The following is a 27,677-nucleotide window of genomic DNA, read 5'->3' on the forward strand; positions in this document are numbered from 1 at the left end:
ATGAAGGACTCCCAGACTATGATAAATAAGATTCTCTGGTCTGATGAGATAAAGATAGAACTTTTTGCTGATAATTCTCAGTGGTAAGTGTGGAGAAAACCAGGCACTGCTCATCACCTGCCCAATACAATCCCGACAGTGAAACATGGTGGTGGCAGGATCATGCTATGGGGTGTTTTTAGCTGCAGGGACAGAACGACTGGTTGCAATTGAAGGAAACATGAATGCAGCCAAGTACAGAGATATCCTGAATGAAAACCTCTTCCAGAGTGCTCTGGAGCTCAGACTTGGCTGAAGGTTCACCTTCCAACAAGACAATGACCCTAAGCACACAGCTAAAATAACAAAGGAGTGGCTTCAGAACTCTGCGACCATTCTTGACTGGCCCAGCCAGAACCCTGACCTAAACCCAATTGAGCATCTCTGGAGAGCCCTGGAAAAGGCTGTCCAGCAACATTTACCATCCAACCTGATAGAACTGGAGAGGATCTGCAAGGAAGAATGGCAGAGGATTCCCAAATCCAGGTGTGACAAAAAACTTACTGCATCATTGTCAAGAAGACTCATGGCTGTACTAGCTCAAAAGGGTGCTTCTACTCAATACTAAGCAAAGGGTCTGAATATTTATGACCATGAGATTTCAGTTTTTATTTTTTAATACATTTACAAAAACTTCTACATTTCTGTTTTTTTTCAGTCAAGATGAAGTGCAGAGTGTACAATAATGAGAAAAAAATGAACTTTGTTTCATTGCAGCCATTTGGTAAATTCTAAAAAGAGTGAAACATTTAAAGGGGTCTGAATACTTTCCGTACCCACTGTACATACTGCCTCCTGCAGGGGTGCCGTTCCAGCAACGTCAGTATTGCTGTTCCCGGAGAGTGACATGAAATTGGGTGTAGACAGTACCTACGAACACTGCCATGAACAAAGAATGGTAACTAAATTCTCGCAATGATAAAAGAGCAATTTGGTGGTGAACAATGGTTTTTTACAACATAATATAGCACAATATCACAAGGCAAAAGTGATAACTAAGTGGCTTAAAGAACAAAAGAATTGCATTTTTTGGGCCCAGGCCGTGAAACTCCACAGACTCCAATTTGTTGTACATGTAATTTAGTTATAAGAGATTTCCATATCGTTCCATTCATGTTTTATTTACATTTAAGACAGTGTCCCAACTTTTACGAAATTGGGGTTGTATATCTCCACCGCCATAAACGTTAAAGCATAACTGTAGCCTAGTGTGTTTAAAAAGATAAAAATAAAAAAAATAAAAAAGTACACATGTGTACACATGAGGCATAACAATACTTTTAACCACAGTACACAAAGAAATGAGGGACTGCTGCTCTCAATATAGCAATATATACGGAGGACAATATATAGTAGTGAAGGGTATAGTATGTAGAAGTATGTGAATGCAGCTCTGGGGTAAGATCTATTAAAAACTTCCTTAAATTTGCTTCCAATAGTAGAAACAACAAGGCACTCAAGTTAAACAGTCTCTGATAGGTGCACAAGTAGGGTATCCAGCCCGTTTCTAAAATAGTAATGAACTTGGCACTCAATATTTGTTGAAAAGAAGATTCAATTTTTAATTGGCATCCAGGTGAAGTTTAATTCTAAATGTTTTCGGTCCAACACAAGACCATCAGAGAATCACTTTAAGATTACTGGATGCTGTATTTCATGGAGATGAGCTAAGTGGTGCTAAAGATAAAGTGACTAACCGTCGATGCTGATGTGCGCTGAGAAGATGGCTCCTCTGGCGTGCAGTCTGTGCCTCTGGGTTAAATAGCGCTGGGAGTATGGCGACGTCCGTCGATATGGTATTGCGCTGGGGTGGTGGTACTTCTGGCGTGCGGTCAGTACTGCTCTGTATGGAGGAGGCCGCATGCCAGAGGAACCATCTTCTCAGCGCACATCAGCAGCGACGGTTAGTCGCTTTATCTTTAGCGCCACTTAGCTTATTTCCATGAAATACAGCATCCAGTAATCTTAAAGAGATTCTCTGATGAAGGTCTTGTGTTGGACCGAAAACGTTTAGAATTAAACTTCACCCTGATGCCAATAAAAATTGAATCTTCTTTTCAACAAATATTGAGTGTCAAGTTCATTACTATTTTAAATTTGCTTCCATTGTTCCACAGTCAACTATCACTGCAGCCCTCCACCAATCTTGCCTTTATGACAGAGTGGCCTGACGGAAGCATCACCTCAGTGCAAGACATATGAAAGCTCGCATAGAGTTTGCTAAAAAACACATGAATGACTTCCAGACTATAAGAAATAAGATTCTCTGGTCTGATGAGACGAAGATTGAACTTTTTGGTCATAATTCTAAGCGGTATGTGGGGAAAAAACCAGGCACTGCTCATCACCTGCCCAATAGAATCCCAACAGTGAAACATGCTGGTGGCATCATGCTATGGAATCGTTTTTCAGTTGCAGGGATAGGATGACTAGTTGCAATTGAAGGAAACATGAATGCGACCAAGTACAGAGATATCCTGGATGAAAACTTCTTCCAGAGTGCTCTGGGGCCTCAGACTTAGCCGAAGGTTCACCTTCCAACAAGACAATGACCCCAAGCACACAGCTCAAATAAAGGAGTGGCTTCAGAACAACTCTGTGACCATTCTTGACTGGCCCAGCCAGAGCCCTGACCTAACCCCAATTGATTATCTCTGGAGAGACCTGAAAATGGCTGTCCACCAACGTTCACCACCCAACCTGACGGAACTGGAGAGGATCTGCAAGGAAGAACTGCCGAGCATCCCCAAATCCAGGTGTGAAAAGCTTGTTGCATCATTACCCTGACGACTCATGGCTGTACTAGCTCAAAAGGGTGCTTCTACTCAATACTGAGCAAAGGGTCTGAATACTTATGACCATGTGATAACTCAGTTTTTCTTTATTTAATAAATTTGCAAAAATTTCTACATTTGCTTTTTCAGTCAAGATGGGGTGCGGAGTGTACATTAATGAGAAAAAAATCAACTTTTTTGAATTTACCAAATGGCTGCAATGAAACAAATAGTGAAATATTTAAGGGGGTCTGAATACTTTCTTTACCCACTGTATATAGTGTCATGGCCAAAAGTGTTGGCACCTTTGTAGTTGCTCCAGAAAATGAAGTATTTTGCATACCCCCCCCCCCCCCCCCCCAAAAAAAAAAATATTGCAATTTTGTTTTACACATGAGTATTTCCTGAGTATTGGAACAACAGAAAAGAAAAAAAAAGGCATATTGGACATTTCTCACAAAACCTCAAAAAAGGCCTTGACAAAATTATTACCACCCTCAACTTAATATTTGATTGCACACCCTTTGGAGTAAGTAGCTGCAAATCAATCACTTTCTATAACCATCAACAAGCTTTCTACACCTCTCAACTAAAATTTTGGACCACTCTTCTTTTGCAAACTGCTGTAGGTCTCATTTGAATGTTGCCTTCTTCCAACAGCAATTTTAAGATTTCTCAATAGGTGTTGAATGGGAGTTAGATTCGGACTTATTGTTGGCAAATTCAGAGCTCTCCAGTGCGTTGTTTCCATCCTGAAGCATGTTTGGGGTTACTGTCCTGCTGTAAGACCCATGACCCAAGATGCAAACCCAGCGTTCTGACACTGGACACTACATTGCAACCAAAATCATTTGGTAATCTTCATATTACAAGATGCCTTGCACACAGACAGAGACACCCAGTGCCAGGAGGCAGCAAAACAACCCCAACACATTTTTGACCGTCCACCATATGTGACTGTAGGTACAGTGTACTTTTCTTTGTAGGCCACATTCTGTTTTCGGTAAACAGTAGAATGAGGTCCTTTACCACAATGCTCTATCTTGGTCTCATCTGTCCACAAGACGCTTTCCCAGAAGTATTTTGGCTTACTCATGTACATTTTGTCAAACTGTAGTCTAGTTCATTTATGACTGTGTCAGCAGTGGGGTCCTCCTGGGTCTCCTGCCAGAGTTTCATTTCATTCAAATGTCGACGGATAGTTTGTGACGACACTGATGCACCTGGAGCCTGCAGGACTGCTTCAATTTTCTTGGAACTTTAGAGATCAGCTACAGCGCCATGGGTTGTACATTTCTTGATTATGTTGCACACAATAGATAAATAAACATCAAGATCTCTGGAGATGGACTTGTAACCTTGATATTTTTATATTTTCAACAATTTTGGTTTTAAAGTCCTCAGACAGTTCTCTTTCTGTTCTCAATGCTTAGTATGGCGCACACACAGACACACATTGCAAAGATTGGGTCAACGACTCCTCTTTATCTGGTTTCAGGTGTAATTTTCACATTTCCCACACCTGTTACTTTCCCCAGGTGAGTTTGAGCGAGAATCACATGCTTGAAACAAAGTTGTATACCCAAAATTTTGGAAGACGGGAGAGAGAATATATGTATATAGTGAATGTGTGTGTATATTATACACACATCTGCCAGCCCACTTGCACCATCTCGGACATACCACTACTCAATCTGTAGTCTGATGCATGACGAATGTAGTGTGCGAAGACTGAAATGTTACATTATATCATTGGAAAATATAAGAATAAATTCATCTAGAGATAGTACTAATGGCTTTTGATTGTATTTGGAAAGAACGTTCTTGCCAGAGTGCCATGCTCTATCCTCTAACGTGCATTTTTTATTTTTTACAGGTTTCTGGAAACAAAGAACATTCCGATAACTAATCGCTTAGCATTGGACTTGTTATTTTTTCTCCTGCTACTGTACATCTCATGTCCTTTTTTCTTTATTTCTGTATCTACTAAACACTGAGCATTTTGCATAATAAAGGGTTACTCCCATCACTAAAAGTCATCGCCTATCGATAGACGAGAGCTTGAAAATTGATGGTGGTCCAACTGCTGGAAGCCCCAATCGATTAGTGGGAATTTCAGTGGTCGGACCCTTATTGATCCTATACGGATATGTGATCACTTATAATGATGGGAATAATCCTTTAAAGCCTAACACTTTATTAGCGGAGGCTTGTTACACAAATGAACCTAAGCGTCATAGTAGAGTGTAAATTGTAGTTTGTATAGCTTGTCTGTGTATTACGGGTTTGCAGTCAGAAGATTTTCTGTTTAGCATCAGGACTTACTGCTTAATGTCCAAACTCCACTTAACGGTGGCAGCAGCAGCATTCTTGGGTGTTTGGACTGTGACCCAAGAAGATGAAATACAGAACTTAATGCAAACCTTGAGGTTTTTAATGTCCATATTACAAATCACTGTAATTTAAATTCAAGCAAGCTAGATTTATGTGTCTTTGTATTCACAGATACAATCAGATACCATAATGCAAGTTAAATGCAGAACACTTTGTTTTTAGAAACAGACCAGTACATCATCTCAACTAACTGTGTGGTGAGTACTGCCAGTACCAATATGGTTTTAAATAATGTGACAATTTATTACAGAACTGTGCCATTTATTTTACACACAAATATGACAGTTCTCTTGGTTTACAAAGGCTAACAAAAAAATATGGAATGTTATAGTATTGTTTGCATAAAATTAAGTACATGTTGTACTTTCCGAGGGTTTCATCCACCAGTCTAATGTGTTGATCGAATGGGTTTTTGTTTTTTAAAATTAGTTAGAATTTAACACAGTCGGATCAATTCTCACCCATTCAGTCTGTGAAACAAACGATCATTACTGCACTTAATATATATTCAGAAGGCCCACAATGCTACTCACACAGGGACATTTATTGAGGTGTAAGTTTGTTTTCATGAATGGTTGAGCTCATTAGTATAGTAGTTAAAAGGTAGCCACAGGCAAGGTGGTGGCCCAGTTTAGTTCATCAAATGTGTCCTTCAGAAAAAAAAGTAATTTCACTTGGGAGAAAACATTCATCTGCAGTACACTCTGGGTCACGTCCTCGAGAACAATCATTTCAAGCAGTCATGACTCTCCATTCTGCACTTTAGCGGCTGGTGGTTGCATGAAGTCCTTAAATGGAACCAGAGCTTCTTTCAGAGCTGAACACACCTCAGAGGAGGAACATGTGATGCATTCCACTAATGTGGGGTAAAGAGAAATGACCTGAGCCCAGGTGTTCTCATCAACTGTAACACAGAATACATGTATCACATTAGAAAGCACAGCTACATCTACATATTTAAAGAATGTTTCCCATCTTTATACATGGGGATTGTCAGATCGTGCTTGTAAATACAAATAATTTTGCCATTTACTGTTTATTAAAATTTTCAGCAATTCATGAGATATTAACACTTTTCCTTGGATACGGACCGCCGTTGCTAGATAGCTTGTAAGCACTGCACAAGTTCACTCTTCTATTGAGCTTGTAAGCGTGCGTGGTCTTTAAGCTGGCCAGGATTGCTGGATTGTACCACTGACATCTATTGTGGGCTGGCTTCAGCATAGACCTTACAAACTGCATAACATTGGTGGTCAGTCTTCCAGGCAACGAGTTGAAAACAGAACAACCAGTTATCAGCTTAAGAGTGACTCCTGACAATTTTAAGAAGTAAAATTGTTTTTACAAGCGCTGTATGACAATATCTATTTATTAAGACAGAAGTAAGCCTGTAACATATAAGGTACTGCAAAATGTTGCATCACACCTTTCAACGTGAATGCCATAGGAAAGAATTACCGTAAGTTTTTTATTACTTTAATTAGATCACATACTTAAACTAGTGATGAAGCAACAATCCAGATACATCAATTGTTATTTATATCTAAGAAGATGTCGTCTAATGAGACTACCCTCCAGAAACAATATCCTGATACAGCATTACAGACAGCTAGTGATGAGTGAACGTGCTCGGATAAGTTGTTATCTGAGCACGATCAGGTGCTGAGTGACTGCGGCCTGCTCGGAAAATATGTTTAAATCCCGGCGCCTGCATCTCTCGCGGCTGTTTGACTGTTTGCCTAACAATCACGCAATCCCTGCATGTGTTGTGGCTGTCGAATAGCTGTGAGACATGTAGCCGCGGGGAATCTGTTAGCACCCAAGCATGCTCAGATAACTCCTTAGCCCATCACGTTTGATCATCACTATAGACATGGAGTAGTCCGTCTCATTGAATCCCCCTTCCTCTATGCGGCACAACAGAGTCAATGTTTCCTAACAACTCTGATTCAGGTGGGACGGAAACTTTCCTTATTTTATATGGATGGCCAATCATCGGACTGTCCACTAAGTAATACTGCAGGAAAAAGGTTTGGATGGCTGCAGCTTTGGCAAAGTTAGACGTTTGCCACAGCCAGAAAGGGGTTACCTCTGACTCAATCCCTTAAGGGTTTAAAATGAATCCTATCATTTTTTATTTATGAATATAAGGGAAATAGGAAAGAAAAAGAAATGAGTGAAGTATGAAGGAAAAAAATCTCTTATTCAAATAGTAAGCATATACACAGGTTCTTTGTATCAAATTCAACAGATGGATTAAAAAAAAGTGATTTTTAACCTTGGTGGCAGTAACAATAATAGGGGTCAATGTTATACACACATAGGAAACACTGAAGGAAGAAGCAGGGACAAATTGAAGATTTAACTAAAAAGAAAAAAAAAAAATCTGACACCAATAGGATTTGATGATTTAGTGGAACAATAAATGGCATGGTGACATATTTGAAATTCTTTAACTGCAAAACTTTATTTAGGTACTCTTCTGCAACTTGCTGAACTTCTCCTACACCGTTTACATCGGTATGAAAGGCTAAACTCTCACGATGAGTTTGTTGATTTTTTTACACTGCGTATTTTTAAAAAAATGCAAGTAACCCATTTTACTTAATGGGTGCAGAAAACCTACAACATCAAACACTCAACAAAAGCTCATTGTGTGAATGTAGCTTAAGGGTACTGTCACATTTAGCGATGCACCAGCGATCCCGACAACGATATGACGCGGTCAGGATCGCTGGTGCATCGCTAAGTGGTCGCTAGTGAGCTGCCAAACAGGCAGATCTCACCAGCGATGCAGCAGCGATCGGCGGTCATTACTTACCTGTCAGACGCGGCGATGAAGACGTCCTCCCGCCCGCGTCCACGCGACGCTCGTCGGCGCCATCAGGAAGCTGACGACGAGAAACGGTCCAGGACGTTCTCGCGCGATCAGCTACAGACAGCGGGGGAGCCGGTCGGAGGTAAATATCACATGTAGCGATATCGCTAGCAATATCGCTGCTGCGTCACAAAATCGGTGACGCTTAAGCGATATCGCTTAGTGTGACGGGGCCTTAAGGCAGTGAAAGAGAAGCACATTGATACCTTTATACAATGATTCTGCAACATGCAAATGAGGCATTAAGCTTTGCCACACTAAGAGCACTTAGGAAAATCCTGCCTCCTAAGGTAATTTCCATCCTTAGTGCTCCTCTATGTAGAAGTGATAGCTCAATGGGTCTGTGACTTCAGGTGCCAACCAAGACATATCACCTGAATAGATTACCGCATTCTTCACGTTTATGCACCAAGGTGCTTTGCTAAGGTCACTGGCTTCAGCATTGTCCTGCACATGCACTACCCAGCCACAGTGTACACCTGGAACGAGGGTTTGGAGCGTCCAGGTGACGAACACAGTAGATTGCTTAGGGTGCTTTCATATTGTGTTCTGTGTCCCCGTCAGGGAATATGTCCAAAATCCTTCACAAAACGGGGTCTGGATTCATGCACCAGAGTGGTTATAGACTGTAATGGGTGATTGCAGAGTGAACGTACGCTCCACCTGCAGTCTACTACCGGTAGGAGTACACTCCCCCAAAAAAATACATGACAGAGCGCATGTTCGCTGTGCTGTCACCGTTACAGTATATGGCCCTGCTGTAGCATGCGTCCAGACCCTGTTTTGCAGGGAATTTTGGACGTATGCCCTTAAGGGGACATAGAAAGCATCCTTAAGCCAGTGGCCTTTAGTAAGGCACCTTAGTGTGCAGAAGTAAAGCAGTAATCTACGCAAGCGCTACCTTTCTCAAGTCAGTGCCTCATGTCACAGACACATAAAGCTATCACTCAGAGAGGAAGGCACTAGGGATGGAAAATAACCTGAGGCGGCAGAGTTTTGCAAAATGGTGTGGGCCTGACAAAGCACTTAACGCCTTATTTGCATATTGTGAAAATCATGGATGTCTCTGGATTAAAGCATGACTGTGGATATAAAAGGCATCAATGTGTTTATATTTCACTGGCCAACACGATCTTGCCAACATTCCTTTTAATAAATACATTTACAAATAGTGCCAATGCTGGAGTTATTGTAAAAATGATTGCATATAGATTGGGTGAACATTCATCCTCCATACATTTGTGACATGGTCTCCAGGTACCTACCCGCACGCAACCTTCGATCCCCTCAAGATCTCCTTCTCTACTCCCCCCTCATCTCTTCTTCCCACAATCGCATACAAGACTTCTCCCGTGCTTCCCCCATACTCTGGAACTCTCTGCCGCAACACATCAGACTCTCACCAACAACGGAAACCTTCGAGAAGAACCTGAAGACCCACCAGTTCCGACAAGCCTACAGCCTGCAATGATCCTCGGTCTACTGAACCACCGCACGACCAGCTCTACCCTCTCCTAGTGTATCCTCACCCATCCCTGTAGACTGTGAGCCCTCGCGGGCAGGGTTCCCTCTCCTTATGTACTTGTGTGTCCCTTGTCTTACACGTTTATTATACTTGTCTATATTTCCCCTTTTCACATGTAAAGCGCCATGGAATAAATGGCGCTATATAAATGCATAATAATAATTCCAGTGTAACAAAGTAATGAATAACATGAAGAATAGGTTTATGTTAGATTTAGGATTATACAGCAGAAAGTCTAGACCTGCAGATGAAAGACTGCCATAAAACAACCGGTGTCCATGGACTGGGAAAACACAGCTTTTGTCATATCACTTATTAAGTCGCACTAATAAGATGTTAAAACAGTGTTAGTTCAGACAAGGCATTACCTACGATTAATTATAAAATTTGTTATCTGCAAGTAACCTAATTCTAAAAAGAATTTATAAATGATGTATTACTTACATCAGGTTTTTATTATAAATGTAGTTTTACCTTTTTCTTAGGAGACTTTAAATGTGCTTAATTATGCAAAAATATCTATTTATATAATTGCCTTGTAATGTTTTCATTTCCTGTTCTGTCCAGATGTCACTGTATGCCAGAATTCCAAGCGGAGCAAGTTCACCGACCGCCATATTGGGTTGGGACACCCAACTGATGGGTGTCTATTGAGACAACGGAAACTGCTGCTGGTACCAACTTATTGCGCAGTACCACCAGAGCAACACCATCGCATCACACACATACACACACTATACGCCTGCAGGTGCAGTGAATCATTCGGCTGATCCCGCCGGCAGATGCGCGACGTGTCTGCAGGCAGAGGAAGTCGGTCACATTAAAGGGGATTTCCCACGAACAAAAGTTCATTTTAAAAATTGTCTGTGTCTGACCGTATACAGAGCATATCACATCTCCTGGGCAGGGGAGAAAGCAAAAGACAATACTGACATTACAGTGGGGGATCACAGAGGATTCATTTTGTGAGGTAAAATATTTCACTGACTGTTTTTAAACAATATTTTATCTCACAAAATGTATCCTCTGCGATCTCCTGCTGTAATGTCTTTTGCTTCCTCCCCTGCCCAGGAGCTGTGGCATGTTCTGTATGTAGGGAAGGTGACCTGATGGACGGACGGACGTGTCAGAATAGAGAAAGATGGGTATGCACAGTTTAGACAGGTGTCAGTTACTACAGTGGGGAAACAGCTAGGAAAGTGTAGTGGACGTGCAGTACTTTGGGTTGACCATTAGATGGCAGGGAGGAATGTGAGCAAAGGACTTGACATCAGCTTAGGGCTTTAGAAACCGTTGGTCATGGGGGGCGGAGTTACAGTGACAGGGGACCGGGAGTGCTATAAATACTGAGGGAGGGTTCCAGAAGGTTCTAGTTCCCAGGGGGAGCTCCAGTGACAGGAGGACTGTGACAGTCTGTGCGCTGTGAAGAGAATCCAAACCAGGGGGACTGAGGAGAGAGAACATCAGGGGGGTGGGTCCTGACAGGAATACCGCAATATAGACGAGACACAGAGGTTATATCGACGAGGCACAGAGATTACGGATACCGTGTTAAGAAAGACGTTGTGACCAGTGAAATTACTGTTGGTTTACGGGCCTAAGGCGGCCACAGTGACGGACCTGTCAAAAGCGTCAACAAGAGTAAAGGGACGGTACGTATATATACGTCCCTGGCGAAAGTACGGTGTTCTGTGGTGCATTTTAACCGGAGAGCCTTGAGGAAAATTGCGGAGTGCTGTGAGGGTGTCAGGCGGACAGCGAGTGAATAAAGCTTGGACCTGTTGCACCCAGAATCTGTCTCCATCTTGTCTCTGTTTCGTCTCTGCGCGGTAAGAAGAGGGACCACCCCCCCAGCTCGGGCACCGACTCTACATGTACACGGTCAGACACAGGGGTGAGACAGCTCTAATGGAACAGCATAGGAGGGGAGAACACAGCATAGGAGGGGAGAACACAGCACAGGAAGGAGAGAGACCAGCAGACAAGGGGGATAAGCACATGGTGTAGACAGGTCAAAGAAGAGAGCACAGACCAGAGAGGTCAACGCATGGGGAAAGAAAGAGTGGATAGGTGGGTTAGCACATGGGGGGGGGGGATTCTCAATGCTGCAAAGGGGTATTGCAGCTCAGCTCTATTCCCTTCAATGATGTTGGGTTGCGATACCACAAACAAGACTCATGGTCGGGGTTAGAGATATTTCTGGAAGAAAGCAGTGATGCTCTTCTAATCCTGGACAACTCTTCAATCTTTGTGACTCTCTCAATTGTATTCCTCTAGCCTCATGAGAATTTAAACACATCAGCAGTATGGCATTAATCCATAAAAGTACACCATTAGTCACCAAATGTCGGCCAATGTAACCTCACAGCACTGAGTGGGTATAGAGATGGTTATTCATTTAACGTGCAACTTTGATCCATTAGGCTATGTACCCACGTTGCAGAGATGCTGTGGAAATTTCCACAACTCCCGCCGCGGGAAAAACACATGGAATTCGCATTCGTTTTTCACGAGATTTTCGCTTGCAGAATTCAAGCGCATTCCAAGCGATTTGAAGCATCGCTTGGAATGTGATTGACAGATTGGTCACACTCGTCACACAGTGATTGACAAGTGTGACCAAATTTTTACTATTGAGGCTGCCTATGCGGCATCAATATATAGATTGTTAAAAATAATTAAAAAAAAAAAAAAAAAAATCGTGATAAACTCACCTTCTGGCGTCCCATGCAGTGTCCCCGATCATCACGATGCTCCCGTTCCCAGTGATGCCTTGCAACAATGACCTTTGATGACGTAGCGGTCTCGCGATACTGTAGCGGGCTCGCAAGACCACTACGCCATCACAGGTCCTTGCCGCAAGGCATTACTGGGAAGGGGAGTTGGCGGGAGCATCGGTAAGGCTGTGCGGGACGCTGGAAGGGGAGTATAACCCAATTTTTTATTCTTTTTTTTTTTACAGGGATATGGTACCCAGGGCCTGGAGGACAGACTCCTCTCCTCCAGACCCTGGGTACCATCCGCGCATGATCCGCTCACTTTGCGCATGGTGGGCATAGCCACATGCGGAAAGTAAGTGGATCAATGCATCCTTATGTGTGCGGAATCTCGGCGATTCCGCAAAAATGAGCCTGCTGCGTTTTTTTCCGCTATGCGATTCCGCCGCAGGAAAAAACGTAGCATTAGCGCAATATTGCAGAATGCCATAGGAATTGCATGGGGTGCGTTCTGTATGCATTTTCGCAGCGAAAAACGCAGCAAAAACGCATACAATCCGCAACATGGGTACACAGCCTTAAAGGAGGCCTGATAGCAAAAAAAAAACAAAAACAAACATTTACCTGCAACCATAGTAGTACTGGTAATACGCAACACAATTTTATACAATGTACTCATGTCATATTGAAAGTGCAGTTGCAGGGAGAAAAGAAAGTTCTATTCTCCTTACAGCTGCTCACTTCCAGCCATCAGGGTGGCACACGGGCTGTAATAGTCAGCAGTGTGTGCAGACCAAGAGGACAGTCAATTAGCAGGGTGCGAGTGCAGCGCTCACTGGATTGTGATCGGTGACTGTTACAGCCCTCGGGCACTGCCCAAAACTGGAGAATAAAATTTAATTTTCTCCCTCCAGCTGCACTTACAATGAGACATCAGCACGTGTAAACCGACTTACAGATTACCACTATGGCTGCAGATAAAGACTGATAACTAACAGGTTCCCTCTAATGCACTTTCCATGGAATTAGCTTTCCACACTAATTTCTACTTTAGCATGGATATTGCCTTAAACGTTTATTTAAACGATTTAATTAAACTAAGAATGTTGACATTGAATTTGCATAGGTTTAATATCATCCAATCCATGATGATTGTAAAAGGTGCAAAGACTACAGAAAAAAATATGTATATGCACAAAGACCCGCTTACTGTCATTCTGGAGATCCCTCACTGGCTCCTTTTAGACCTTGAGTCTGTACTGTGCCCATGATCAGGAACTAGCAGCGCTTTGGACGCAGCACATGTCTGCTGCACTGCCGTCTATTCAACGCAGGTGAATCCGCATTTGATCACTGAAACATGTGGATTCACCAAGTCCAATACATTTTACGGGTGACATTTCTCTTGCGAAGACTCGATTCTCCGCAAGAGAAATTGACATGCTGCGGTCTGGAAAGACACACCACATGTCCGTCTCCATGGGTGAGCCACAGGCATCTTTGAACGCATACTGGGCATGGGATTTCTTGAAATCCCATCCACTATGCTGTAAAATCTGGATGCTGCAGGATGGACTCTGCACAAGTACGCAGCATTCATTGATCAAGGGCACCTACCCTTAAAAAGAAAATACTCCCTGTCCTCATCAGCTAGCAAGTAAACTGCAAATTCCCATACACATGCACCCAAAGTGTAGATTTAGGGGCACAGATACATAAACAAACTAAGATTGGAAAAGAACATAGAATGTAGCTCTAAATAAAAAGGCTCATATCTCTGGGTCCGTATGGCAGACTTAAAAATTGGAATACTTAGGGAGGCAGTGGAAATACAGTTACAGCAAAAACTGACCACTGTTAACCTAGAGACAGGTCTTTAAAAGATTTATCCAACTTGGAAATGTATATCATAGCCACAAAATATGCTTTAAATGTCTAATAGACGGATGTACCACCTCTGGGGCCTGCAGTCTGGAGAATGGGGCCCAACCCAGAATGAAGGGGGTGACTACTTTTTCTGTCCACTTTAACAGAAGTTACAAAAATAGCCAAACTCTCTGGTTCAACAGGTATAGCAACGGCCTGGTACTGCAGCTCAGGGCCCAAGGGCTTGATGAACTTTTTGGTCCTCTCAATTAAAATACTCTGCCCCTCCATTCATGGTCATTGGCAGCATTCACTTTGTAGTTTTGTCTGATCTAACTCCCCAGCCCTGCACAAAGTGACAAGGGAGCCTTCCTCTACACAGCGGTACATGCCGCACGCCGAAGGGACGACCAGCTGCAGCGCAATTCTACAAGCGACTTAGGTCGCCATACCCAGGCGCTTTATTTCCTCATGCTCTGAAACACAGCATTCAGCTTGCCTATAGAGAATCTCTGATGAAGGTCCATGTAGGACCGAAAACTTTTAGTAAATATTTTTCTGGATGCAAAATAAACAAAGAATCAATTTCTTCACTATTTTGAGTGCCAAGTTCTTTTATCATTTATTGTTTATTGGGCAAGTTATAAATTAAAAGCAAACGGTGATGAATCTTCCCCCTCCATGAAATAAACATTTTGAGTCCACAGTTTTGTGTGGCATTGAATACTTGAAGGGGGGTAAGAAAATAGCATAATGTATAAGTCATGCACATTGGTGACCCTGTCATCTACCTCCGGGGAAGAGGCTTGATGAATAAGTTGCCTGAGGATATGCGAGTCACCAGCCTTGAAGGTCACACAGCCTGAAGATTGCTTTGGCCAATTCTTCCAATTAATTCAAGCATCTCCATTGCTATCCCATTTATTTCAGTTTTCATGGTTTTTACTTTAATAAGCAGATGCAGAAGGAGATAAACTTCTTTCATAACAGGGAAAATAGGTCATTTACATTAATTCAGATGTCTGACGGAGTGAATGCAAAGAATTACCATCATATCCCACAGCTATATGTTGTTTAACAGTGTTTTCCAGCTTCGGTGAACAAATCCCCCACGCTCATAACATCCCTTCAGTAAGGGTAAATCCAGACGAAGACTATTTACACAGTATTTCACTGGGATGTCTGCCAAATTCCAAGAGAAACCTGACACTGCTACTCTATGGCCTCCAATGTCTAGGTCTGCAGCTGTAGATATGGTCTACATGACACTTTCTCCAATAACAAAGAAATACACAAACTACTATTCGTAGAATATGGATGAGAATTTCATGTTCAATTTATGGGATCAACTCAAAAAGTTGCAGAACTGCAGGGATCAGTGTCAGGTTCTGCTTTATCTAATAATTTAGAAGAAAGGCCCCCTATGGTCAGCAAAATATATGAGATTAGCAGATGATGGCAGCATAGACAATATCCCGGCAGAAGATAAAGTATTTCTTTATTTTACTCCTCTATATAGCGCCATTAATTCCGCAGCGCTTTACAGACATTATTGGCACTGTCCCCAATGGGGCTCACAATCTAGATTCTCTATCCGGGAGAAAACCGGAGAACCCAGATGAAACCCATTCAAACACACGGGGAGAACATACAAACTCCTTGCAGATGTTGTCCTTGGTGGGATATGAACCCCCAGGACCCCATCGCTTCAAGGCTGCAGTGCTAACCACTGAGCCACCATGCTGCCCCCCACAAAGCCTAATCTCCATGTTATGAAGCAATGAGCATGTAATGAGCAGTCTACTAAGCAGTAGAGAAATCTAGAATTCTATGCTCAGTCTCAGATAACGGTATTGCTGTCTAGGTAGTAGATATGTGGACCTAGAATCATTATTTGCCAGCTTTTTTTTTTTTGAGGACTTTTTTTGGTTTCCTTTTTTGCCCTGATGGATCTTCATCAAGATGACACACACTGAAGAGTTTTGTGCAAATTAAAAATTTTTTTGCTCCTTTGTCCCTTCATACACGTAAGCGACCATCCTTTAAAATGGTACAAAATAACAAGACTATGCCAAGGAAGTAGTGATGAGCCTTTTATTAAAAAAGTAGCAAATGATTTATTAGGCAAAAACATCTTAACAGGTTTTAGGTAAAAAAAAAAAGCAAAGGAGAAAATCAATAAAAAAAAGTGCAAATACAATAAGGAATCGGCACGTGGCGTCTCCCTAAAAGTCTAAGTACTGTACAGCAATGGAGTAAAGTAATGACCCCAGATGTGTTGTACTTTCAACATACGTTATAGCTGGATGCGACTGCAATCATTCTGCATGTATATAGCCAACTTGCATTAGCAGTTTGATAAGTCTTGAAAACTCATTTATGGGACACCTGGGTCATGCAGTAAACTTTCTGTGATGATTCTCAGTAGTAAATCTAAAGTCTATAGTAGTAGTTTGGGAAAACGATTGAGCATATACCACGCTAGTCATTAAAAATAACATTTGTATCTACTTTACTTACCATTTTCGGGATGAGTTTTCTTTAGTGAATCTATGAGTGTGCTTACAGCTTTTAACACAAATATGATTTCCGTTACACGCTGCCTGAAATATGCAATTAGAATCCTCTGTTACTTGAAATGAACAAGGGTAACAATTCCATAAAGTACGAATTTCACAAATAGAGATGTTTATAGGTATACAAAACGGGATGGCCACTTTATTTTTACACAATGTGATTGTGACATTTACTATTAGAATTTCTTCTCCTGCAATAGCGCTGCATTCCTCAAAAACTGCACCGATCTCCAGGTGAAAGAGGAGCAGGAGACCAGAACTGGTCATCACCTGCCTCCGATTCTAAAAGGGTTTTCTTATGTACCGTAAATGAAGGTTAGGTGACCACTCAAGGTCGTAGTCTTGCTAGAAAAGAGTCCAGTTTATGTTTCCATGCATCAGACTCGCTGGCGATTATAGAGGAGCTTCTACAGCATTGTCCAGTGCTATGATTTGCATTGGTCTCATCTGCTTCTTGACCACCAAGATGCACCCTAACACAGAACAAGTGGGTAGAGCAAAGGAGCAGCTGGAACTAGGATGAAGTAACGATGCGTCTCGAATGGGTTATCTGGGGGGCACTGTTGCATCCGAATAAAAGTTTGCCAAATAATTTATTTCTCATGGCTTCTGCCTGAAACATGAAACCAACCAATGTTTGTTTTGTTTCTGGGAAGTCATCGACCACAAGTCTATGTAGAGGGGGCGAATTGGGCCTGTTCACAAGCATCCATCAATTATATACAACATGACCATCGCGCGTTTAATGGCCTGAACACGAGGGAAGATAACTGATGTGAACAGAACGACTGTATTAACAGCCTCATGTCAGCAGCCCATCGGCTGTTTACAACGGGTGTTGCAATGCCAATAATAAATTTTACGCTGACAAACGATCCAATCACCCCCAAAAACAGCATTCTGCTTGTAGGGTTATCGCTGGGCAGTTAATCGAGAAGGATTCATTGATTCTCCGACCATTGGATGATGGAGTAGCAACTGCAATTTCTTGCTTTAGAAATCTCTCATTGGCAGACTGTAATAATGTATTAGCGCACTGGTCTGAAGCCTTGAAAACTTTTTTTTTTTGGCCATGTAAGATATTGCCGTTCAATGTTCGCACAAGGGAATACAACAAGATGAAAATTTCTGCTGCATAATTTATTTCCAGGAGACATCCTGAGTACCAATAGCAGGAATGCATATTAAAAGCCATACATACCTTGGCAGAGGACATTTCCCGCTCAGCCTTTCATCATCTATGTAGCGATGAAGGACATCTTGGGATCTCTTCAATAGCACAGAAAGTGCCATTCTGGAAATATAGCCTTCCTGCGGTGTTGTTACTTTATTGCTAAATGAGAACTGAAGCAATGTCTCAAAGCACACTTTGGAAAACTCTTCTCGCATCCTAATGTCTATTTCAGCTTCTGAAAAACAGACACAAAGGATTTAGAGGCAATCAGAAAATAAAACCAACATACGACCTACAATTATAACCAAAAATCAATTACTTCAGCACTACGGGCGGAGAGTACTAGAAAGGAATTGCAATAGTGTTATCATACTGTGAAATGAATTCAGACGTTTCAGCTCTTGGCAAACAGCGACCGTGGCTGGAAATTACACGTAATTCCGGATCAACATTTATAAAAAGGTTTGCTGGTAAGTATCAAGAAAATACATTAATTCTTTGCACTGAGAAGTTTAAAGGTAACCCATCACCAGGCCTCTGCTCTCCATCTGAAAGCAGCATAATGTGGGGCAGAGACAGATTCCAGTGATGTATCACTCACTGGGCTGCTTGTTTCAGTTTTGATAAAATCACTGTTACTCCATGTATCAGGCGCTGACTGTGTGATTTTGGTCATGTATATTTGACTCTCAAGCACCATGGCATTTCAGAGAAAAACACACGTTAAAAGCCGCCAGGGACTAAGTAGCATGTGAACCAGTAGGATCAGCCGGTCCCTGGTGGCTTCTCCCCATGGAGATAGACAGTGAGCGGGAAGAAGCTACTGGGAACCACCCTTCCGACTAGTCACCAGTGCAGCTGGTATACGGCGGCTTTTAATGTAGTGTGTTTCAGAGTGAAACATACCTGGCTGAAATCTTACAGTCAGATGCATGTATCAGCTGACAGGTTTCCTTTAAAGGGACTGTCAGCACAGAATGACTGTTCAAAGCAAAGTACAGGTGATCGGTGCTTCACATCATGGCCAACCATTTACATACACCTTCCCACCTGCTTGGTTTCCATCTACCTCCACTCTTCTCTGGCCCTTTGAAGCTAGACTTGTTAATCAAAGAAGGTGGGGGAGAGAAAGATGGATTACAAACAGGAAGGAAAGTGTATAAAAAGGGTCGCTCCGCCATGAAGCGCCGAGCCGCGAGACTGTCACAGAATGAACGACTGTTCAAACCAAGTCTCTTTAACGAGGACTTGTCACCAGGTCAAAAGTGGCCAGTTCTTTTCTCCATTTTATTCTCGCTGTGCCCCTGACAATTCTCATCATCTTTTGTTTATACAATTCCAGAGATATGGGCTAATTTAATTCAACTCTTTATGGTCTCATGGAGACCATAGAGTAATAATGGCTGAGAATCCTGCGAGTCACATTCCTTTGTAATGACCTTAAAAATTATCACCAAATAAAAAGACCCATACTTCTGGCATCGGATGGTGAATTTAAACAAAAACAAAATTCCTCAGGAGAGCAGCAGGAATAAAATGAAAAAAAAAAGAAAAAGTTGCAACGTTGACCAGGTGACAGGTCCCTTTAAATTACGTGTGTGTGATTTAGTGAATACCAACAGAAGGGAAATTACTGTCTCCATCATTCCCTTATATTATGTAAACAACCTAAAAAAAAGAAAACTACGAGGAAAGAAAAAAAATAAGCAGAATCTTACCATCCTTATTTAATCTAGATTGACATTTTCCATCTTTAATAATTTGCTCCTCTTAAATATCTGAAATATGCCATGTGTCATCACAGTTTCCATAATGAGGAACATACCACTACTAAACAAGAACACCCTCAGAACTAAACTACAACATTTATGTGGCATAGGACCGTTCACTGGAAACATTTTACTTAGCCTTCCCTCCGGGCGATTTTTCATCTTTGCACTTTTGCCTTTTTCCTCCAAAGAGCCTTAATTTTACTATTTTGACATTGTCATATGGAGACTTTTGCTGGACAAGTTGGAGTTTGGAATGGTAATTCACTATACCATGCATACATAAAAACAAGGGAAAAAACACACTTCCAAGTGATAATTCAATCAACGACTTTAGAAATTTTTTTTTTGTTACCTGTGAAAATGAAGAATGATTTGAAATTTTTAAAAACTTTTTTTTAGTCTGCCTAAGAGACTTGAACCTGCAATCCTTAGATTGCTTGTTTTATATACTGCAATATATTTGTATTGAAGTATATAGTGTAAATGATCATCTCCTACGAAGCCAAGCCTATGGCTGGGCTTCACAGGAGTACCAAGATAGCAGCCATAGGGGTGTTCAGCAGACCCCCAGCTACCATGGTAACTCATTGTCTCCCCACAATCATTCCATTTAAATGCTACTGTTAGTGACTGATGCAAATTCACCATTTTTCATATTGTTGTATTATTATATGTTAGAAATGACTTGGGAACATTATTCTCCAGGTCAGTATGTTTACGGAGATATGAAATTTTCACAGATTGCTTGTTTTTTGCTTTCCAAGTGGTGAAAAAAATTAAGAAATTTATAAAAACAACATTTTGGCTTGTGTCGCCATTATTCTAAAGCTATAGTTTTTTCATTTTTTAACCTGTAGATGGAGCTATGGTTGGGCTTTTTTTTTGCATGACAAACTATCGGTTTTATGGATACCAATTTGGGATACAAACGACAATTTTACTTTTCCTCTCTTTCTGGTGTTTACCATATGAAGGCAAGTTACTTTTATACTTTGATCAGACTTTTTAGGATACAGGGATACCAAATATGTTTATTATTTTTTACCGCATTTAAATTCTGTGTTTAAGTAATATACACTCACTGGCCACTTTATTAGGTACACCATGCTAGTAAGGGGTTGGACCCCCTTTTGCCTTCAGAACTGCCTCAATTCTTCGTGGCAGAGATTCAACAAGGTGCTGGAATCATTCCTCAGAGATTTTGGACCATATTGACATGATGGCATCACACAGTTGGCGCAGATTTGTCGGCTGCACATCCCTGATGCGAATCTCCCGTTCCACCACATCCCAAAGATGCTCTATTGGATTGAGATCTGGTGACTGAGGAGGCCATTTGAGTACAGTAAACTCATTGTCATGTTCAAGAAACCAATCTGAGATGATTCGAGCTTTATGACATGGCGCATTATCCTGCTGAAAGTAGCCATCAGATGTTGGGTACATTGTGGTCATAAAGGGATGGACATGGTCAGCAACAATACTCAGGTAGGCTGTGGCGTTGCAACGATGCTCAATTGGTACCAAGGGGCCCAAAGAGTGCCCAGAAAAAATTCCCCACACCATGACACCACCACCAGCCTGAACCGTTGATACAAGGCAGGATGGATCCATGCTTTCATGTTGTTTACGCCAAATTCTGACCCTACCATCCGAATGTCGCAGCAGAAATCGAGACTCATCAGACCAGGCAACGTTTTTCCAATCTTCTACTGTCCAATTTCGATGAGCTTGTGCAAATTGTAGCCTCAGTTTCCTGTTCTTAGCTGAGAGGAGTGGTACCCAGTGTGGTCTTCTGCTGCTGTAGCCCATCTGCCTCAAAGTTCGACGCACTGTGCGTTCAGAGATGCTCTTCTGCCTACCTTGGTTGTAACGGGTGGCAATTTGAGTCACTGTTGCCTTTCTATCAGCTCGAACCAGTCTGCCCATTCTCCTCTGACCTCTGGCATCAACATGGCATTTCCGGCCACAGAACTGCCGCTCACTGGATTTTTTTTCTTTTTCGGACCATTCTCTGTAAACCCTAGAGATGGTTGTGCGTGAAAATCCCAGTAGATCAGCAGTTTCTGAAATTCTCAGACCAGCCCTTCTGGCACCAACAATCATGCCACGTTCAAAGGCACTCAAATCACCTTTCTTCCCCATACTGATGCTCGGTTTGAACTGCAGGAGATTGTCTTGACCATGTCTACATGCCTAAATGCACTGAGTTGCCGCCATGTGATTGGCTGATTAGAAATTAAGTCTTAACACACAGTTGGACAGGTGTACCTAATAAAGTGGCCAGTGAGTGTATATTTTAATGGAGTAAGAGGAGTTATTAGAATTTTTAAATTTTGGTAATTTATTGCTTTAATAATTTTTTACTTTATTTTTTTCGTCCCCTTATAGAAACTTCTCAGCTTCACAGGAATTCCAAGATGGAGGTAACTGGAGCCTTCATCAGGTCCCTAGCTGCTATGGTGGTTATCCATGGGTGCACTGCTATTGCTTTACAAGAGCTAATGAAAGCTGGTTTGCAACTGCTAAATTTAAAAGCCTTGATAGCGACAAAATTGTGATATTTTCACAAAGAAACAAAAGTCATATCGAACAAAAGTTACAGATACCATGAAGTACAATATCTCACGAGAAAACATTCGCAATCACTGGGATCCAATGAAGCCGTTCCAGAGTTATTACCGTATTTTTCAGACTATAAGATGCACCGGACCATAAGACGCACCTAGGTTTTAGAGAGGACATTAGGGAAAAAAATGAAGGAAAAAATGTGGCCAATTCTGTACTTAATATCCTCTATCCTGGTATATATGGTCCCCTCATCTCCATCCTGATACAAATGGCCCCCTCATCCCCATCCTGGTATGCATGGCCCCCTCATCCCTATCCTGGGGTGCATAACCCCCTCATCCCTATCCTAATAGGAATGGTCCTAATCCCTATCTTGGCAAGAATGATCGCCCTCATCCATAACCTAGTATTCATGACCCCCATCTCGTCCTAGTGTGCATGGCCCCATCCCTATCCTGGTTTGCAGGGCCACCCTGTGGTCCTAGTATGCATGGCCCCCCCATCTCGTCCTAGTATGAATAGCCCCCCCATCTCATCCTGGTAAGAATGGTCCCCCTCATCTCTATCTTGGTGAGAATGATCACCCTCATCCCTATCCTAGTATGCATGGCCCCATCCCCATCCTGGTATGCATGGCCCCTGTCTCATCCTAGCATGCATTATGCCTGGCCCCATCCCTATCCTGGTATCCTGGTATAGCTTAAAAGCATAAAGCAGCTGCTGGCATCTGATCAAGATGCTGTGAGGGAGCGCCGGGAAGGTAAGTGTAATGTTTTTTTTTTAATGTTTTCTGATGGGGCCATGCATACTAGGACGTGGGTTGGAGGCCAATCATACAAAGATACTATTATTAAAGAGAAATGAATATTCATTGATTCATTGCCCTTCACACCCATGGGCATGGAATGCAATAAATATTCCTCTGTCTTTAGCAGTGGGCACAGGAGTTAGCCACAGCCGCCGGTTCCTGCCTCTGTGACCCGCTGCTCCGACAATGCTGCACCCCCACCTCCCCACCACAGCCAGAGCCAGTACATCTGGACTATAAGACGCACCCCCCCATTTTCATTTTCCTCCACATTTTTGGAGGGAAAAAGTGCGTCTTATAGTCCGAAAAATACGGTACCACGGACATAGCTCTGGCAATATGTTTAGGGTCATTGTCCTGCTGTAAGGGGAATCTATACCCTAGTCTTAAGTCTTTTGCAGTCTAACAGGTTTTCCTCCAGGATTTCCCTGTATTTAGCTCCAATACCCCATAGATTCTCTATAGACTTAAGGTCAGGAGAGTTTACTGGCCAATCAAGCACAGTGATACTGTTGTCTTTAAACAAGGTATTGGTAGTGTGGTGTGCCAGGTGTGTGTGCAAGGTATTTGGCAGTGTGGACAGGTGCTAAGTCCTGCTGGAGAATGAAATCGCCATCTTCAACAAGTTTGTCAGCAGAGGGAAGCATGAAGTGCTCTAAAATTTCCTGGTAGACGGCTGTGCTGACTTTGGTCTTGATAAAATACAGTGGACCTACACCAGCAGGTGACATGGCTCCCGAAACCATCATTGATTGTGGAAACTTCACGCTAGACCTCAAGCAGATTGGATTGTGTGCCTCTCCCTCCACACTCTGGCACCCTGAGTTGCAAATGAAACACAAAATTTACTTTCATCTGAAAACAACACCTTGGACCACTGAGCAAGAGTCCGGTTCATTTTCTTCTTGGCCCAGGTAAGACGCTTCTGGTGTTGTCTATTGGTCATGAGTGGCTTGAAACAAGGAATGCGACACTTGTAGCCCATGTCATGGATACATCTGTGTGTGGTCGCTTTTGTAGCCCATGTCCTGGATACATGTGTGTGTGGTGGCTCTTGTAGCCCATGTCCTGGATACATGTGTGTGTGGTGGCTCTTGTAGCCCATGTCCTGGATACATGTGTGTGTGGTGGCTCTTGAAGCAATGAGTAGCAGCAGTCGATGTCACATATCATGTAACTGTCGATGCTGATGCTGTTTTACCCTATGCTGAGCACTTTTTGGTGAATAAAGAAAAGTTTGTTAACAAGTTCATTGAGCTGGATTTTTCCTTGTTTTGACAACTTTTTCTACCACATTTTTTCCTTCCACTCAACTTTCCATTAATATGCTTGGATACAGCACTCTAGGAACAGCCAGCTTCTTTAGCAATGACGTTTTGTGGCTTAGGCTAGTTTCACACTAGCGTTTATTCGACGCAGTGCACGGCGCCGCTAAGCCCCTCCCCCTGTCGGCTCCCTGTCCGCCCCATCTGGTCATCGCCACCTACTATTACACATAGATGCTTGCGATCTGCGCACCCTATCTTTAGCCTTACCCTCCTTGTGGAGTGTGTCAATGACTGCCTTCTGGACATCTGTCAAGTCAGCAGTTTTCCCCTTAATTGTGGAGCCTACTGAAACAGACTAAGGGACCTCTTTCAATGCTTAAGAAGCCTTTGCAGGTGTTTTTGTTATTCTAATTCACTGAGATAGTGACTTTGGGGTTTTCATTGGCTGTAAGCCATAATCATCAACATTAACATAAATAAACACTTGAAATACATCACTCTGTTTGTAATGACTATCTAATATACGAGTTTCACTTTTTGTATAGAAAAACTGAAATAAATTAACTTTTTGATGATATTCTAATTTAGTGAGAAGCACTTGTAATAGTGTCAAGAAGTTTAGTTGATGGATGAATGAGAAAATTATGAATTCATATTTTAGGCAATTGAGAAGGCGTGGTAAAATTTAATAACATTTGTTGCCTCTAACTTGGTAAAGTTGATTTTAAAATTAGAAAGATAGGAATGCATGGTAAGCTCTTTCATTAGATTAAGCACTGAGTTAGACGCGTTTGAGATGTTGAATAGTAAGTCATGCACATATGTAGTTACTATGATCAGTGTTTTGGGTCATAAGGCCACTTTAGTCAACATTGAAATATACATGTCTAAAATAAAAAAAAATGTAGGAGGAAAAAAATACTGTAAGTGGTAAAAGTGGACAATCCTGACTCATTCAATTGTGAATTACTATGCCATTCACCCAGATTTTTGCAGTCAGTTCATGTTGCCTTTGAGACTTACATGGCTGAATGTGTGAAATAAATGTCTAGTAGACTATCAAAGACCATTTCTGCTCCTGTCAAAAGGGGAATCAGTTGGGCTTAGGTAAGGTTTATGAAGATTGATCGCTTTTGTGGTGTTGCCTCGTGCCTCTCAACGTGCCATAAAACCTGTTTGATTTAGGTAAATTACATCAGCGAGAAGAGAGTATAGTGGTCAGGATTTTAGCCTATAGCTAGTGCATTCTAATGATTTTTACCGGCTTTGTGAATGACAGTAATATGAGACTGATTGTCTCTTGGGAGAGGGGTTCTCCAAGGCCACATTCTCACGTTCAGTATTTTATATCAGTATTTTGTAAGCCAAACCAGGAGTGGAACAATCAGAGGAAAAGTAGAATAGAAACACGTCACCACTTCTGGATTCATCACCCACTCCTGGTTTTTGCTTACAAATACTGAAAGTGGCCTCAGGGAAAAAGTTGAGGGTGGCAAGGAGTAACCTTAATACTTATTATGTCACCCGTTTTTACCAGATCGAGAGTAAGAGTCATTGATTGCAGATGTGAGGAGTCTTTGGCTCTTCTTTCTTATGTTGTGAACTGATCAACTTATATTTCATTGCAATCTTCCCGCTATGCGGGAAGACAAGTGGTCAATTTCAGTCTTGATTGTTCCTAGTACCTGCTGTTGAGTGATCTAAGAGAATCACCTTGGAGTCAAAATCTTGCTCAGTGGGAAGAGCATGTGATGACTATATACTTGGAGTTCAGAGATCATAGTCATCTGCGCAACTGATAGTGCAAGAGAAGCTGCTCAGCTTGACTTGTGTGAGTCATTTGTCAGGATGCTAAAAGTAGTTTCTAAATCATATCCTGGATAAAATACTGGACTTGCTAGTCTATTTGGAATAAGAAGATGAGGTTTGACCAATTCACATGGATGGAGTACAGAGGCACATTGTCCTCCATATCTTAAGTGGCTGCATTAAGTCCCTGAGGAGCACAAGTAAAGGGCAATGCTTTTGTGATGTTCTCCTACTGGATTGAGAATCTCTGGACCCAGTTCTTGTCCTTTCACTGGGCATTCCAAGAAAGAGCTGTGGTCCTCTGTTAGACGTTTACTCTTATTTTCTTCTTCCTAACATTATTAGAACTTCTGAAGCTATTCAATATGATAAATATGCAATAAAGATGACTCTTCTAAACAGGCAGATTTCTTTTTAAATCTAAACAAGATAAGCATATACAATCCAATTGCTTCAGAAAGATGTAAACTCAATATACACATTTACATAAAATGTGCCCCATAATAAAACTGATACTATACCATATAAAAAGACAACTTCTGTAACTCTTACCATCACAGTATTCGGCACAGAACCACCAAAGGAAAACCGTACATTTTGCTTAATTAGCCCTTAATTAAGACCATGTTTAACATTCTTCAAGAGATATGAAAATTCAATGCAGGGAGACAATTTTATCTCACTGAATGGAATGCAGGAATGGAAGGTTTCTCTGGAGACATATGTGAATTCTCACAATTCAGACAGTTTATACCACTGCACACAGATACATAACTCACAATACAAACACCACAAACATCCTCTGTGCATTCTTGTCTGGGTAACTGGAACTGCACGAGCACAGCAGAAAGCTCAACAATGAAAAGCATCAACCACTTTGGAAATCTCTTGTAAATTTTAGCAATGATTTGCTGTGCACCATTTTAACCCCTTTCTAACATTGAACGTAATGATCCATACATGTGACCTGGGCCAATTTGACCATGGACAACGTCTTTGCGATCGCCCGCGCTCATGGGGGGTGCACAGGCAATCGCAGCCGGGTGTAAGCTGATTCTGACAGCTGACACCCGGCACTAGGAGAAGTCACAAACTACTGCCAGCACTTTAATAAACCCTGAAATACTGCGACCGAACAAGATCGAAGCATTCATAATTTGAATGAAAAAAATATAAACAATATAAGACATTTGGTATCTCCACATCTGCAACGGCCTGACCTATAAAACTGTCCCACTAGTTAACCCCTTTACTGAACACCATAAAAAAAACTATAAAAAACAATGCTTTATCATCATACTGCCAAACAAAAAGTGGAATAACATGCGATCAAAAAAACGGATATAAACATGGTAGCACTGAAAACGTCGTCTTGCCCGCAATAAACGAGCCGCCATACAGAGTCATTAGCGAAAAAAATAAAAAAAGTTATAGCTGTGAGAATAAAATGATGCAAAAATTATTTTTTCTATAAAAGTTTTTATTGTATAAAAGCGCCAAAACATA

At 41.8% G+C, this 27,677-nt stretch overlaps 1 protein-coding gene across 2 annotated transcripts in view; it reads right to left on the reverse strand.

Annotated features, from left to right (window-relative positions):
• Positions 1-5,225: 5,225 nt before the first annotated feature.
• Positions 5,226-27,677, reverse strand: part of MON2 (MON2 homolog, regulator of endosome-to-Golgi trafficking) — a 139,786-nt gene continuing 117,334 nt past the window's right edge. For both annotated transcript variants that reach the window (XM_073556966.1, XM_073556967.1), the window contains 3 exons: positions 17,971-18,178; positions 16,714-16,796; positions 5,226-6,111 (listed from right to left, as the gene is read on the reverse strand). In XM_073556966.1, the coding sequence (XP_073413067.1) occupies positions 5,948-6,111; positions 16,714-16,796; positions 17,971-18,178 (455 nt within the window). In that variant the 3' untranslated portion in view covers positions 5,226-5,947. The remainder of the gene's footprint in view (positions 6,112-16,713; positions 16,797-17,970; positions 18,179-27,677) is intronic.

This window comes from Dendrobates tinctorius, unplaced genomic scaffold (assembly GCF_039654945.1).
Source record: "Dendrobates tinctorius isolate UK_male_01 unplaced genomic scaffold, ASM3965494v1 ptg000241l, whole genome shotgun sequence".
Classification (NCBI taxonomy): domain Eukaryota; kingdom Metazoa; phylum Chordata; class Amphibia; order Anura; family Dendrobatidae; genus Dendrobates; species Dendrobates tinctorius.